Raw genomic sequence first — 16892 nt, forward strand, 5'->3', positions numbered from 1 at the left:
GTGAATTGAAAACAACTTTAATCTTTTCAAGAGGGGAAGTAAAAAATAATCAACTGAGATAATGTGGTTGCACAAGTGTGTACACCCTCTTATAACAGCAAATATGTCTGTGTTCAGAATTAACCAATCACATTCAAACTCATGGTAAAGGGGAGTAATCACACAAATGCTACCATTTAAAGTGCCTCTGATTCACCCCAAATAAAGTTCAGATGTTCAAGTAGGCTTTTCTTGACAACTGTGGGACTGTGAAGCCTTTTGAGACTCTTTTGAAAATAAACTTGACTTATTTGTTTGTAAATTCTGTTTATATTGTATGATTGATATACATTGTTATTGGGGGCCTCGAAAGGCACTTACAAATAAAATGAATTATCCATCCATCCATTCATTTTCTGAGCCGCTTCTCCTCACTTGGGTCGCGGGCGTGCTGGAGCCTATCCCAGCTGTCATCGGGCAGGAGGCGGGGTACACCCTGAACTGGTTGCCAGCCAATCGCAGGGCACATACAAACAAACAACCATTCGCACTCCCAGTCACACCTACGGGCAATTTTAGAGTCTCCAATTAATGCATGTTTTTGGGATGTGGGAGGAAACCGGAGTGCCCGGAGAAAACCCACGCAGGCAAGGGGAGATCATGCAAACTCCACACAGACGGGGCCGGGGATTGAACCCGGGTTAAAATGCATTATTATTATTATTAAAAACAAAATTTTTCCTTACCCTGACTGATACCTTTGCGCAATGAAATCCCTCTGATGCTGTAGAAGCTCTCTACGGACCATGGCTTGTGCTGTAAGATATGATGACAAAAATGTCAAGATAAGTATATAAGAACATCAATCCATCCATTTAGGTACAGGTACACCCTGAACTGGTCTCCAGCCAATCACAGGGCACATATAAACAAACAACCATTCACACTCACATCTAAGGACAATTTAGTCTTCAATTAATTTTTTTTTTTTTTGAATTTTTTTGGAACATGTGAGGAAACCGGAGTAGCCTACCAAGAGAAAACCCACGCAGGCAGAGGGAGAACATCTGAAGTTTATTTGGTGTTAATCAGAGGTACTTGGGAGTCAGTGCTGACTCCCATTTAACATGAATTTGAAAATGATCAGTAATTCTGAACACAGCCACATCCCCAGTTATAAGAGGATGTGCACATTTGTGCAAGCACATCACAGTTGTTTATTTTTAGTTCCCCTCTCTAAAATATTTTTTTCAATTGAGTTCTATAGGTTAAAGGTCCTATTATTGGTGGGAAAAGTTTTGAAATTAATTATCTTGGTACATTTTTAAACAAAAACCTGGCCTTTGAATAGGGGTCTCCAGATCTTTTATATCCACTGCACTTAGCAGTAATCAAATACATTTTATTGTCTCCCATACAAACTAAAATACATATATCAATTGATAATAAGGTAAAACATACGATAATTACCATATATATACCATACCTGTTCTTCTTTGTTCTCTATTGTCCATGTATTTTGTTGGTCAATTGATGTATTGTAAATTATAAAATATTAGTATAAATGTTTTTCATATACACAGTACATTCAACATTTTGTATTTATTTTTTTATTTGTTGATTAACTATAATTGAATCATTTATCAAATTAAAAAAATAAAAATTATGATAAATTATTATTTAATTATTTAAATAGGCACAGTTTTCAAATTTCCATAAATAATAAAATACAAATATTTTAGAAATTGTTTAATTAATCACAATTAAATTTGTTAGAAATAATAGAATAAAAAAGAAAGCATGAATTATTTTTTTGTTTAAACAAAATCACATTAGCATATGTATCTATCTTGTAATTCATTTATTATGACTGATGAAATACAAAAATCTTAGCAAACTAACAAAAAATATGCATACACATTTAACATTTTTGTATTTCTTTTAACCGTGTCAAATCCTCGCGATACGAGCGCGAGACTTCCTACGCACGGTCGTCATTGGTTCGGCGAACGGTGACGTAACGTGGGCGGTTCCCGGAAGGAAAGGCCACAGATCCCAAGAAGAAGAAGGAGAAGACGAAGAAGAAGGAGAAGAAGGTGAAGAAGAAGGAGGTGAAGAAGAAGAAGAAGAAGCAGAAGAAGAAAAAAGGAAGGACCAAGAAGAAGAAATCGTCAGATGAGAGCAGCCAAAGAAGAAAGTGACGTAAGTCAAATCCATTAAATAACTCTTAGAAACCAGCGGGCCGTATCTCGAGTCGGCTAACTAGTAATAAACATTAGATAGACATTGTAGACTTTTCAAAAGCGATGTCAGTCCAAGTTCGGCGCTGCTTCGCTAGGTAGCTGAGACCGAACCGACCGTCAATCAAAAAAAAAAAAAAGACGATATTTTATATTTGTCACCCGCTTAAATGACATATATTTCGACCACAATAACAAACCAGGGAAGCGCCTAGTTGTATTTTAGCTTAACGGCGTTTTTATTACTGTGATGTTAGGCTGCTTACGTAAGCGGAATGTTAAGTTTTTTTGGGGGGGGGGGTGGGGAAGCTTCCGTCCTTCCGATATCTTTTGCCGTTATGCTCAGCTGATGATGCTAACAGGTTAGCATCGGCTAAGGAAAGTGGTCGGAGCTGACGTGTATTTTTCGTATCTAGTTGTGTAGCTTAAGTGCTAACCCTAAAAGCGCTGATTCCTAACTTGTGGGTGAGGTCGCGGACATGTCGTAAAAATGGCAGCGTCCTTAGTTTACGACGGCAGCGACATACTGTAGTGAACCCACGTTTATCGCAGGGGATACATTCCAGATTTACCCGAAATATAAAAAGAAAATGGGTTTATATATTTTTTTTACCTACCCCACACCTTCTGAGTCCTTTTAAACTTATTGAAACACACATAAGTCTTTCAAAAGACACTTTTTAATCACAGTGAAAATTTTGAATAAAAAAAAAAATTGCAAATGTAAAACGTGGACATACTTTACGTATTGTAGTATCTGTGTACAATGGGCCTTGAAGAGGCAGGGCCTGGTGGGAGCTGCATATGACGTCAGACAGTTGGTGCCAGTGTCCAGGTGAGAGCTGTGGCCTACAGTAGTTTCTGTGTGGGTTTGCTCGCTGCGTTATAGTGTTCTCCCTGGATAAAGACATGGCTGAAATGTGCATCGACTGCGACTCTGGCTTTCCTTCCCAACGTGCGAGGGCATCACAATAAGTACGTACACTTTAAAAAGCCGGAAAAAAAAGCTTGATGCAGCGGGGGCGCTAATGATGAATCGCGATATAATGGGGGATCGCTTTTACAGAGTTGCGTTCAAAATCCACCCGCGATAGTTGAAAATCTGCGGTACGAGACTGCCTTAAAATACCCCTTCCAAATGCTTTAAATACATTTAAAAATTTAAAACACAGTTTAAAACATAGTAAAAGTATTTGAGTACCAAGTATTTCTGCAAGCACAAAATATATATTAAATACTACATGCGCACTGTCGATGAGGTGAAGCGGCATGTAATTGAAGCCCTCTCCTTCTACTTACTTAGCCAGCTTGACTGCGATGTCTGCTATTTACCGTTTTTAATTGGATTGTTGTAGATTTGTGGCCTACAAGTGTTTAGCATCCAAATATTTTCTGTATTGTGAGTGATAGACATACAATGGTCATTGCACCGGACTATTGCAATATTAGTCGTTCGAACTGCTCTAAGTGCTAGAGGACTCTGCATCTTTTTGCACAATTGTTTTTTGTCAATGTCTTTATGTCCCCAAAGTGTTCTGTAAATTGACTGTTTGTTGTACTAGAGTGGCTCCAACTACCGGAGACAAATTCCTTGTGTGTTTTGGACATACTTGGCAAATAAAGATGATTCTGATTCTGATTCTGACATGTGTTCGTACTCTGTATGGCTTTATACTGCCGTAACAATCAGAATTGTTGTACTATAAAACGAGGCTTTTTAAATACTGCTGAAAGTTGCATTTGAACAGCGCTAGTTTTCTTTGCACCTTCACTGATATTCCAGAGGCTGAACTGCTCTGTGTTTATTTATGCAGTGGATGTTTGCCTAAAACGCAAAGTGGGAAGTTAGGGTGCGTACTGAATAGGAATACATAGTATACCGACTCACCCTGCCGTTCGTGATCAAAATCGTGGTATTTCTCTACCGTTGTAAACTGAGGGCCACCCGTAATTTTTTACTAGCTATTGGTGACCCAACAGTTGAAATTAAGACTAAATAAAGATTGTTGTTATTGTTAACGCTATATTTGACATGGACATTTTTAGTACAAAAAATGATCTGCCTTATTTGTGAAGCGCTTACATCATCAACGCTAGCGAAGGCGGTAGAAGCAAAGTGCAGTTTTTGATTCAAGGAGCGAGAAGATGGTGACAATGGGTGATAATGCACTGTTTGAAAACCGCCGTTAAACACAACAAAGACAGAATAAGATGGCAACACTGTCAGTGAAGACAAATTCGACAAAAGACAAAATGCTGAAAGTGTGGGAGCATTTCAGACTGAGCAAAAAGGCATGCACCGGTGAACCTTGCGTATTACAACAGCAGGTCTCTCAAGCGCGTGAATTTCACAACACCTCCTCCGAAGACACTGTGAGACATATAGCCAGTGTACTACTACCTGATTTGTAAGTGGCTACATTTTGAGTCATGTACTTAAGGTGACAAACAGAGATAGTCAGTGATGTGTTTGGTACTGGCACGTCGTAAGAGAAGGTTCTGAAACATGGCAATGTTGGTCAGCGAGGATTTTACAGTAAAACATGTCTTGTACCCAAACTAAAGGAAGGTAACATTTGTGTTTCCTCTCGAGGTGGCTTCATTTTAGTTTTAATTAGTTCGGTCAGTCTGGCCATTATTATGCCTGCTAGAGTGGTGAGGGCATCTACGCCGTCTGAAAGTCGATACCTCTGATACCAGAAGATAGATTTTCAAATGTCAACATAGATACTTCAGTCATTTAAGGGACTGTATTTGCAGTTTTATATCAGAAAGGAAATTGATTATATTGATGAGCAGACACACAGAACGAGCCCAGCGGCACAATCTCCATGCGGCAAAAGCCTTAATCTTTTATTGGTGGACAAAATTAATTTCTGGTGGCCCCCCCCAAAAAAATATGTGGGAATTAATGCTGTATTGTTATATTGTCTGTATATGTGTTGCTTATAAATTACTAACACAACATGCATGCTAATTTCATTAGCCCATCTATGGCGTTTTGCTTTGTGTGTGAGCATTGAACTAGCAGACTTTTTGTCAGACAGAGTTATGTGATGTTTGTTAAATAAAGGTGTATGTCTTTGTTTTGTGTTTAGTTTGGTAATGTGCGTTGGTCAAATGCACAAATACTTAAATTCTCTTGGTTTCCTGTTTAAACTTCGGCTTGGAGAGTGAAAATAAACAGCTTGAAGGAAGCAACTGTGTATTTCAGTTGTTCACCCTCTGCTGCTTGTCGTGAGGTTAGCTGCCACTGTTTTGTGCTTGTGATGTCAAATGTTTTGTTCGCAACTTGGGCAAAAATCGCCTGAGCGACCGCTCGTATCCCCAAAAACTCATAAGTCTGGTCACTTTTAAGGCAGGTTACCACTGTATTTGTCTTAAGTATTAACCTCAATTTTTCAGTTGTTATTGAGCTGCATTGGGCGGCACAATTATGTTTGCCAAAAGCTTTAATTATTATTTGAAATCAAGTACATATGAAGAGAATTTTTTATGAAACACTATAAATCAAACCCATATTCCCAATTGGGATCACTAAAATATCTCTCTGCCAAGGTATCTGCTTTGTTATTATTGAACTCAGGGTGGTTAATTTATGCTTGTTGCTGTTGTTGATGAGCTTCTAATGTGCTTGTATAAGCTTCAGTGTCAGTTTATAAGATGAGGAAACTAGTCGAGTTTGAGGCTAGCCACTTTGATTGTGTTTATGGTAGTTGGACGTTGTCCTCTTAAAGCAGTGATACATCTTTTATGAACAAAAAAACAACAGCAAGAAACAAACAAACAAAAAGACAGTCCATGTACAATAATGCTGTAACTTTCGTTGATGTCTTCGACTTGGTGTGAGCCGCCACCCTTTTGTTGTCTACCGGAACACAACAAAACATGAAGGATGGATTAAATCATTTTGGAGATAGTAGCTCGGCAGTAGAGGAGCGTCAGAGGTTCAGTTTTGCATTTTGTTTTGGGCGCCTTTCCTGTCACTTGAGGTCAACATACAAGATTAAAAGAACAATCTAAAATACAGCAAAGTACTATGAAACACAATAACCAAAATAATATAAATAAATAAGAGTAAAAAAAAAAAAAAGTCATCGTAGCCAACCAATAATCGTGTCTAAAGAGGTGTGATTTGTGTAATGAACAGAGGGAGTTAGACATTTTATAGACATATTTATTTTTAAATGTGTTAATAATTTCTGTGACCATTAAAGCATTTAGAAATTGTACAGTCATTTTTTTTCAAAGTAAAATTGTAACATTCTTAAGTCTAACAAGTGTAAAAAATAAGTTGGCCATTGTTAATATCTCATTCACTGCTAGCTGTTTTCAAAGCAGAGTTCCCCACATTGCCAGTCGTTTTAAAAGCATTTTCACTAATCTTTCAAGACCCCCAGAATATTTTTGATGACAATGTAGGCACCAAATTTACCAAAAGAATAGACTATTCTTTCACCAGGAAGAAAAAAAGTTTGTTTCTAGCTTTTTCCGTTCTTTAGTAATCGTCGACAGAGCTTGGGTTGGTTGGTTTCCAACCAAAAATCAGAGAAAACAACTTTTTGTGAAAAGAAACATATCAAGCAGACCATCTTATTTTTTGCTTTTGTGACTCCTCAAACACAAACAAAACTGAGAGAGGGATTTTGATGCAAAATAATGTATTTACGAGATTATACGGTGAAGGTGTGTGAATAGCTTACTAAATTGTTTAAAGTAATATGTAAGTAAGGAGTTTGCTCTTTGAATATGTATCGCAAAAAAACAAAATTAGTATTTGACGCCGCACTGGGCTCTTGAGCAACATGCATGACTTCTCGTGTGATGATTGGATTTTAGAAACATATTTTTAGTTGTGAGATTAAACCTGAACTTGATTGAATTCTCATGGTGCTTTTTTTTTCATAGATGTCAGAGGAAAAGGAAATGCCAGAGATTTTTATCCCGCCCTTCTGTCCTTGCTGCTAACTGCTGGTGATGTTTTTCCTGTTTGCTTTTCCTGAGACGTGTCAACAGTTTCCCATCCCTAAACTTTTCCACTAAACCTCAAACGCCTCTGCTCGCCAGACAGGAGAACAGCAGACAAACAGACAGTTGAGTGCTTCGTGAACAGTTGTTGCTGAGCTCGCGAATGGCCTGTCAACAACTGAAGTCAATTCAAACGCAAAAGCCGACAACACCATTTAGACAAAATTAGAGCCACGCAGTCCACCGATCACGTGCGTTTCCTAACCCTGCAAAAACAAACAACTGCTATGTAAAACCTGTCGAAAATAAAGGTTTCATTGCAGAAACAGACAAGCTCCATATGCATTTTGCTGCCCCTACCATCATCTACTTTAAGTCAATCACGAGCCCATGCGCATTTATGTCATCACAAACTCGTCATTCGTCACAGATGTGCATGAACTCGCTACTATGGCTTTGATTGTGCTTGAAGGTGAGCGTAGAATATGATAATTTGCGTGAAACCGTCCGAGAGATGATATCATAAAGAAAGATCCCGTCGCCAACGCTCCCGTCTTTCACTTCTTTAAGTGAACAATGGGCAAGGGAACCTGCTGTTAATGAACCTGAAAGTCCACTTCAACGTTTGCTACTCCTAGAATAGTTCAACAATCCCCAAAAATGTTTCACTTTTTTGATGGTCTTTCCTGTGTATTTGTATTTTCCATCTTATTTTTTTTGTAGCACTCTGAATGTGTATTACTAAAGCAATATTGATATTGATATTAACTCATTAGCATTAACCAGGAACCAAAAATAGAAAACAATATTACTCAATTCACACAAAATGTAGATGTCTGCTTTTGCATTTGAACTCTTCAACTATTGTAGTCAGTGTGGAATTTGTAGTTTTGTGTGCACGTTTCAGGAGGTGATGCTTCACCAAATTCCTGACTGTCGTGTGGGCCCTGTACAGGAGGCCATTATGAATATTTCACTGGCTCTCCCCCTCTTTACAGCTCCTCCTTCCTGGCTTTTCTTTTCTCTCTTTGTCCAACTCTCTCTCCCTTTCTCTCTATCTCTTCCTCACTCTCTCTGTCTTTCTCTTTCTCTCGCTCTCTCTCGCTCTGTCTCTTGACCCACTTCCCAGTGGAGGTCTATTAGGGATGCGTGCAAAGCATCCATTCATGTGAGCAGCTCTGTACCTCCCAGAAAAAGCATCCGATTGCTTGGAAAGCCATCAGCTGCACTTTCCCTTCACACACACACACACACACACACACTTACTCCTGGTTGTGTTCTATACCATCGATCCCCAACCTTTTTTTCCTGTGATGGACCGGTTTCACATAAAGCAATATTTGGACGGACCGTTGAAATTAATTAAAAAAAATACAACTTACTATTTTTCTGACTGTAGCTGTTGTTATTAGTGGGAGCGCTGTGCTTGTTTTTCTTTAACAAGCCGGTCCCATGTCGGGGTAATGGGAGACAGACACCCCAAGTGTCTTATGTTCAGTCTACTACTGCGTAATTGTGTTTTGGTCACCATCATTGCAGAAAATCCAGCTTCACAACAATAGGGTGTAGGAAATGGAAGAAAGGTACTAAGTGCTGTTTTGGCTTGGTGGGTGAGAATCACCTGTTTTGATAAACCCATATTTTAAGCAAGACTACTGATGCTGTCTCTTAAATACAGTGTTCTTTTACTATTTTACTTTTACTTATTCTGTCTCATCATCTGGCCTTCAACCCTTTTCAAAGAAACATGTGGGCCTTCTATTTTACTACCGTATCATGCGACCGTAACGAGTGGTTTGAGGTGCACAGGTAGATGCACATGATTTTCAAAATAAAACTTTTTTTCCATACTGATCAATAAAATATTTTGTCCAGGCTCTATGTGCAGCCTGGTACTGGTCCGCAGCCCGGTGGATACGGACAGAGTGCAAGTACTCTGCAAAACGTTCCCCAAAAAGGCTTTTTTTTTTCTTTTTTTTTTTTTTTTTTTTTTTTGTGTCACATGAAAAACTACATTTCTCTGGAACCCATCATCTGGATTTTTAAAATTCTTGGTCTGTTGTACTCAGTTTGAAGTGGCCATTCCAATCAGACTCAGCCTTTTGACAGACCTCAGCCTTTTTTCAATTTTGTCACGTTGCTAGTAAAATTAAACCTGTTGCCATTTATACAACAGAAGAATAGCTTTGTGTTCATCTAAACGGTCTCAGAATTCACACTCCGTAAATAGAATTGTGAATGAATGGTCATGATTATTTTAGTGTAAATACGTTTTGTGATATATTTTGTTTGATGGTGTGGTGTGAGTAATGTAATATAAAATATGTACCTTGGCTCAAACACTGGCCTAGTATACCCGGTTTCAATTCAGTGGCGATCGTGTAAATTCCCTAAAAGGAGTTCCTTTCCTGAAAATGGCCCAAAACTCCAAAATGGCATGTTCAAATGTAAGTGGCAGACTAGCTGTGGTGGGTGTTTGATAGCATAGGTGCACTTGAGTCTTGTGATTGGCTACTGATGAATATTTTATGGAGGGGGTCGTGATCTCCCGTCACATGTTGAAGATTAAGCCCGGCTCAGCAGCACTTAAAATACAGTTGATTGCATCAGCTGTGATGTTTTAACTTCATCTTTCATCATATTTGACACCTCTCCATTCAAGCCATGTGACCCGGGTGAGGTTTGTCCTGTCTTTTTAACAAGCTCAGCGGTAAAAACCTCTTCCGCTCACTTTGCACTTTGTGCGTTTCCTGTCCAGTCACCAGCACAAAAGCTGGCTGACTTCCATGTTCGCAACATTTTAATTCAAGTGCAGTGTTCTGAATCGTACCAGTGGGTTCCAGGTGTTATAACACTCACACGCGCACATGCAACTTACATGCTGATGGTGTCAGGAACAGGAAGTCATGTGTTGAGTCCAACTCTTTTTTTTGGTTCTTGTGTGCAGTTTGATGCTTGAAAACTGTTTTGATACTCAATATATTCCATATTTCCGCAATAGGTGAAAATCCGTGATTTAGAGAAACCATATGAATAAATGTTTTCAAGGCGATGTAAATTCATTTGAGCACACAAAACAAGTTGCAAGCATAAAATGGACAGAAAATACTGTATGTATTAGTGACGCGTGATGTTGACGAGTTTGCATATTGTGAGTGTCTGGGACTGAGTGTGCTCATTGTGTTAGTTTTTTCACTGTTCTCCAGGGGTTAATAAATGGCTATAAAAATGTATCTAGGCTGGGAGCCTCAAACCTCAAATCTTGTCTTGCAGAGCAAAGAAAATCAACCAAGTGAGGGCTCGTACATCAGAAAACTCATAAGTTGGTGCACTCATAAGTCAGGTAACACTGTTTACTGTAACACAACAAAAAAAGTGGGGGTTGGGGGGGGGGGGGTAGAAGTCGAAAGACTGTGAATTTGCCATCTTCCAAATGTGATGAAAGTGTGTGCGTTTTAACACCCTAAGATTCAGTGCCCATGCCCATTTGTGTCGAACGCAGTTGTCACAGTGATATCGGCATACATCTAATTACCCTAATGGGGCAAGCAGCAATGGCTCTGAATGTTCTGCTTTTGATTCTGTCGGAAAGGGACAGATGAATAAATCATGACTCTACCGTTATGCCTCCAATGCACCAATTACCGGGAGCAAGAGTTGAAATTATTAAGGAGCTTGGGGACTGTAGTTTTGGGCAATTATTTTTATGACAGTTTTTTTCTAAAGTTTGAAAATGGCTGTCTGTTCAAGTCAAGTCATGCCCCTAGGTCACAGTCAAAATAGTAAGGGTGGCATACAATGCTGTTTGCATTAGTGCTTATAGTAGTAGAGAGCTTCACATACAACGCTGCTCAAGTAAAGTTAAAAAATAATAATAAATTGTGCAATTATGGTACCATAATGACCTTGCATGCGGCCAAACAGTCCACATTTACCGATGCAGTTTCAGCTGTTTTTTTAATTTATTTTTTTATTATTATTATTTTTTTAAATGAGACAAACAGTCAAGTCCGCAAATACAAAATGAGAACACTTGCAAGGAGCTGTTGTAGGCCACAATTCATGCCCAGACGCTCACAGTGCACTAACTGGCCAACCTGACTTGAGCCCCTGAGGTCGCTCAGTAGGCCACGCCCCTTAAAGGCAGACATCAACACACGGTTACTACAGTATGTACAGGTGAACTTAACCTTACATTGTCCACGCAAAAGTAAAAAAAAATAAAAATGTTAGCCTGAATTATAATTTTATATATTTAATTGTGTTTTTCAGTTCCCCTGGCTTGGTCTCCTCTTCCTTTTGGCTCCTGCCTTAACTGAACCCGGCCACCCCACCACTGATTCTTCTCCCTTCCCCCACCCCGAATAAAGCTCCACCTATGGCCGGACGAGGCGGACCGGCGCGGACCAATGGCGCCGCAGCGGCCAGCAACAAGATCTGCCAGTTCAAGCTGGTGCTTTTGGGTGAGTCGGCGGTGGGCAAGTCCAGCCTGGTGCTGCGCTTTGTCAAAGGCCAGTTCCACGAGTACCAGGAGAGCACCATCGGAGGTGGGTTTAAATTTCACACTCCACTAATGCCCCTTTTCCATTGTACCGGCTCTAGCCCCAACCAGCCTCGCTCCACACCATGTGGTCACTTCTCCATTACACTGCTTCAAGACCGAGCTGTGACAATGGCACCGCTTTTCAGAACCTCCACTGAACTGGTTCTAAAGCGCAGGCCGAGGAGGACTGTGACGTAACTGTCATCTGATTGGCTGACAGATGTTTCTTTAAGCGCGGTGACTTATCACTTTCGCAATCATGGCGTCTAAAGGCTGCAGTACACCGAGCGATGCCGCCGAACCCGACTGAACTCTCGCATAGTGTGTGTGATTTAGTGACTGTTTTCATGAGTCACCAATCAGCCTGCCACCGGTTTTGCTGAAATTCAAAACATTTTTACGTCGCCGCCGATAAGCTTTTCCTCACGGGGAAAACACATTTCTGGGTTTAGTGAGCCGTGCCGCAGCAAGACATACAAATAGTATATAAAGCATCAAACATTGTTTTACATCAATACTTAACTATATTCATAATGTATAATGTACCTGTGGATGAAAAAGCAAAGCTTGTGACCAGAATGTACGTGAACGTACGAACACGCTGGGTACGTTCAAATGAATGGAGCCTCCTTTCAAACATCAACTCTCTCGTTTTTGTCAGCAACACCCTTTCTCCTTAGCAACCTGCTCTCTTCCTTAACTATTAATCAGTCATTTTATGGTTTAAGGAATGTGATAAAGTACAAGATATCGAATACACAGCATCAAATGCCTATACAGGCTCGCACGTCATCCACTCGTGAATCGCTCATGTGTATGTGCGTCGCCAACTCAACACAATGGTCTGCTCCAGTCGCGTTCGACCACGTCGCGCAGTGTGCGGCAGGCTTAAAGCAGCTTTTGCTCTATGATTAACTGAGGAGATGCGGACATTTTTGTTCATATTGGCAGAAGATGAAATACAGTGAGATGGAAGGTGCGAAAAGAAACTAGCGTGTCACCTTCTTATTGATCCTGCGCCTCAGAGCGGAGCCAGGCCGTTCTGGAACTTGTAATGGAAAAGCGTAATACGTCAGCGGCAGTGCTAGTCAAAGATTAGAAAAAGTGTTCAACAATGTGCTGTGGAAGTCAGAGCTTGGTTTCCTCTGTCATGTGACAACGAGCCGAGTCAGCAGCCCCCTCTGTTGCGTACTTGTAAACTCTTATTATGGCCTTTTTTTTTTTTTTTTTCCCTCCCTTCCTGACAGGATGACTCAAGACGTGTTTGTATAATTGGCCACAATTTTAAATATGGTCCAATGAATACCATGTATGTCCAAATCTTGACAGTTGTTCTTAATCTAAGAAATAAAAGCAATTTGATTTCTGGAATAAATTTGCAAAATTTGGAGATACATGTTTTTCATTTCCATGCATTTGGACTAATTTTTGAATGACAAACATGTTTTTATGTATAAAGAAACAATTTGGAAAGTTGGAGATACATGTTTTGCCATTGGACATTGTTTTTGATTTTGGTTAAAAAGACAAACTAGCAACATTTGGAGATTCTTGATTTTCAGGACATTGGTGCCTGCGTGGGTTTTCTCCGGGCACTCCGGTTCCCTCCCACATCCCAAAAACATGCATGGTAGGTTAATTGAAGACTCCAAATTGCCCATAAATGTGAATGTGAGTGCGAATGGTTGTTTGTTTAAATGTACCCTGCGATTGGCTGACAACCACTTCAGGGTGTACCCTGTTTCCTGCCCGAAGATAGCTGGGATAGGCTCCAGCACTCCCGCGACCCTTGTGAGGATAAGTGGTTCGGATAATGGATGGATGGGTGGTTTTGACCTTTCATGCATCCACATGCAACAAAAATGCTTTTTTTTTTCTTAATGAAGAGCGTGTGGCAAAAATTTGGAAATGCCATACTGTCATTATTTTGGTCAGTTTTTCTTGATTTTGACCATTTAAAACAAATTAATACAAAAAGAAGAAAAGACAATTTGGGGATATTTATTTTGTCACATTTTGCAGCTAAAAAGGAAACAATTTTGGAAAAGACTTTTTCTTTCATGTTTTTGTGTATTTTGACCATTCTTCCACCTTTTGTTGTTTAAATAAGTAGGGGGGGAAATGAAGTACCTGTTTTTTAAATTACCAGACCGCAAGATCATTCTTGTTTTCTCTCTTATTGGGGGGGGGGGTATATAAATACGAATTTTGGTTGTACACATTTTTCATTATTTTGGCCATTCATCCATCACCCGCAAAAGAAAAAGACAACATTTGGAGATATCTGTTTTTCATTTCCAGCAAAGGATTCTGCTGTTTTATTTTTTATTTATTATTTTTTTAACAATTCATTGACCTTTTATCCACATTTAACTAAAATGCCATTCTTTGGGAGATTTTATGAATAAAATGATAAAACCTTGGCGATATTTACTCTAAAATAAAGGTTGGGTTGTCCAATAAAAACTTTTTTTTTGTTTTTATTTTATTTATTTTTAATCGTTATCCAACAGTTGATGAGTTAACCCCCCACCCCAAAATTTGGATTTAGAAAAATACTGTATGTAACTACATTTGGAGTTACGCGTTTTCCCATCGAACAGATATAATGCAATATAATGATATTAACTGACTTTCCTTCTCTCCCTGTGTAGCGGCCTTCCTCACACAGACCGTATGCTTGGATGACACAACGGTCAAGTTTGAAATCTGGGACACTGCAGGCCAGGAGCGCTATCACAGCTTGGCGCCCATGTACTACAGAGGCGCCCAGGCAGCCATTGTTGTGTATGACATCACCAACACAGTGAGTGATGAGCCCAGATGTGCGGACTTTCTATTAGTTCGCTGACCCTTGTGCTCCAGTTTGGGTTGATGATTACCTTATTCTTACGACCTTTGAGCTTTTATGTCACTTGGTCATGTGTAGCGCATAAAAATTTTAAATACTATGTTTGAAACCTTTTTCACAATTTTTTTTAAAGGACACTTTCACACGTGCAAAGAACTGGGTGAAGGAGCTGCAGCGACAAGCCAGCCCAAACATTGTTATTGCTTTGGCAGGGAATAAAGCAGACCTAGCCAACAAGAGAGCTGTTGATTTCCAAGTAAATCCTGAAAATGTATTTATTATTTTTAGTTATTTATTATCGGTGTAATGCTCACGTGTGTGTTTCTGTGCTCCACTTCATCAGGAGGCGCAAGCGTACGCAGATGACAACAGTTTGCTCTTCATGGAGACGTCGGCCAAGACTGCCATGAATGTGAATGAGATTTTTATGGCTATAGGTAAGCATCATATTTGTAATACGGCTGTATACTTTGGTGAACGGAAATCGTCTCACTCGCAAGGATGGATGGAAATGTAGATGCATGGATTATTTAATTTTGTATTTTCTCTTTCATTTCTATTTTGTATTTGTATTATTAGAAAAATATGCAACTTTTGGAAATAACGTCTTTTCGTTTGTATTTACTTTGCATTTTTCTTTAAATTTTTCTTTAAACTTAATTGGTTATTTTTATGTAATGTTTCTTACTATTTAAGTGTTTGTCTGATTTTAATTACATTTTAATTTGCATTTTAATTACATTTTATTTTAGCCTGTTTTTATTTTGTATTTTTTGTTAATTTCATTTACATTTTTTAAGTTTTAGTTAAATGTATTTTGTTTGTTATAAAATTAATTGTATTTAGTGTTTTGTTTTTTCATTTTTTTAACTTAATGTATTGTCTACATTTAATTTGATATATTTTTATACTACACATATAAGTTGCCATCTGTTACAAACAATAAGCAAGGCAAAAAGTCATGTTTGAAACAAAAGTGATAACATTTAGCTCAGCAGTGGATTAACAAAATTCATGTGTACTGTATAATTTGTATTCCACATACAGTATGTTAGTGGTGGACGGAATGGAAAGTTCTCCTATGTTGAAAAATGTATTGCTGTTTTAACAAAACGTTTCCATCGTTTGTGATTCCAAACAGCTAAGAAGCTCCCTAAGAACGAGCCGCAGGGCGGCGCGGGAGTCGCCGGCCGTGCCCGGGGGGGCGTGGACCTACAGGAGGCGGCGCCCCAGGGCCGCGGCAGCCAGTGCTGCGGGGGTGGCGGCGGGGGCAACTAACCCTCTCGAGGCTTCAGTTGAGTCTAGCCACTTATCAGTTTGGATGATGCGGACCAGATAGGATTAGCCAACTGTCAAACAATGTCACGGCGTTGGGACCAAAACACGGCGGAAATTACAAACTGTGTATGGCCGATGACCTCATCGGCCCAGCGACCAATCATGTTTTAAAGGCCCCCCTCCAAACTCTCTTTTGATGGTGGACACTTAGGGGAACGAACATCCCAGTTATGGTATTATAAAAAACAAAACAAAAAATCTTCAAAGCTCACTTTGGTTTCTGTATGTGTGTAGAAAAAAAAATATTTAAAAAATAATGCAGCAAGAAGGAATGAAATTAAGAAGACAGGCAGACGTCCTTCTTGGTAGAACTGTGTAGCTGCGATATTGTCCTCTTATAACTTCTGTTGGACACCTTATGATTTGTTTATTTTTAGACTACCAAACAATCACCCAACTATATAAATAATACTTCCTTAACATCACCCATACGTAGTTTGAGCATTAAACATCAATAACAACTAAGATTGGTTTTCTTTGTATTTGTATGGCTATTTGTGGGGTTTACAACCAATCAGAAGCAAACATCTTCCCCATCTGTCTCTGCATTATTTTCTGTTTCTTTTGTTTTTGTTCTTGTTCTGTCTTAATTTTGTTTGTTTTTTGAACATATGGTATTAAATGCACTGGTTCTGTCTCATCTTTGTGAGTATAGATACTCGCCTCTGCGTTTTTCTTCATTTCTACTCGGTGTAGAAGAGTGGCAAAAATGGTGAAAAAAAAGAAAATGTAATTTTACCAATAAACCTGGAGAAGTTATTTTTCCTGAGTGCTCAGTTCCTGTTAATCAGAAGCATCTTTATTTTCAAAGTATGTCAAAAACACAAAAGGAATATATCTCCGGTAGGTGGAGCCGCTCTTGCACGACAACAGACAGCCATTTGACAGAAAATACTGTTGAGCACATATTACCAATTGGGCTCTATTGTTTTTAACTGAAATATTTTTAAGTTTTAGAGAACACTCACAATGG

General features: G+C 39.2%; 1 protein-coding gene across 4 annotated transcripts; it reads left to right on the forward strand.

Moving 5' to 3' along the window:
- Positions 1–2010: 2010 nt before the first annotated feature.
- rab5c (RAB5C, member RAS oncogene family) lies at positions 2011–16678 on the forward strand. Of its 4 annotated transcripts, XM_061700198.1 has the most exons (7): positions 2011–2181; positions 10461–10530; positions 11460–11734; positions 14385–14536; positions 14715–14837; positions 14925–15018; positions 15723–16678. In XM_061700198.1, exons 3-7 carry the CDS (start codon positions 11566–11568, stop codon positions 15857–15859), a joined length of 675 nt encoding a protein of 224 aa, XP_061556182.1. In that variant the 5' UTR covers positions 2011–2181; positions 10461–10530; positions 11460–11565; the 3' UTR covers positions 15860–16678. The 4 variants fall into 4 exon arrangements, with proteins under 4 accessions (XP_061556182.1, XP_061556181.1, XP_061556184.1 ...); XM_061700197.1 differs by lacking the exon at positions 10461–10530; XM_061700200.1 differs by lacking the exon at positions 10461–10530 and having other exon boundaries at positions 11460–11650.
- Positions 16679–16892: the final 214 nt, after the last annotated feature.

The sequence above is a fragment of the Phycodurus eques genome, chromosome 16 (genome assembly GCF_024500275.1).
Source record: "Phycodurus eques isolate BA_2022a chromosome 16, UOR_Pequ_1.1, whole genome shotgun sequence".
Lineage (NCBI taxonomy): Eukaryota > Metazoa > Chordata > Actinopteri > Syngnathiformes > Syngnathidae > Phycodurus > Phycodurus eques.

Excerpts from the sequence above, each read along its gene's own strand:
- rab5c (XM_061700198.1), top strand. The coding sequence starts at position 11,566 with ATGGCCGGACGAGGCGGACCGGCGCGGACCAATGGCGCCGCAGCGGCC. Across the intron at positions 11,735-14,384 it reads CCAGGAGAGCACCATCGGAG|CGGCCTTCCTCACACAGACC; the intron begins GTGGGTTTAAAT and ends CTCCCTGTGTAG. Across the intron at positions 15,019-15,722 it reads TGAGATTTTTATGGCTATAG|CTAAGAAGCTCCCTAAGAAC; the intron begins GTAAGCATCATA and ends GATTCCAAACAG.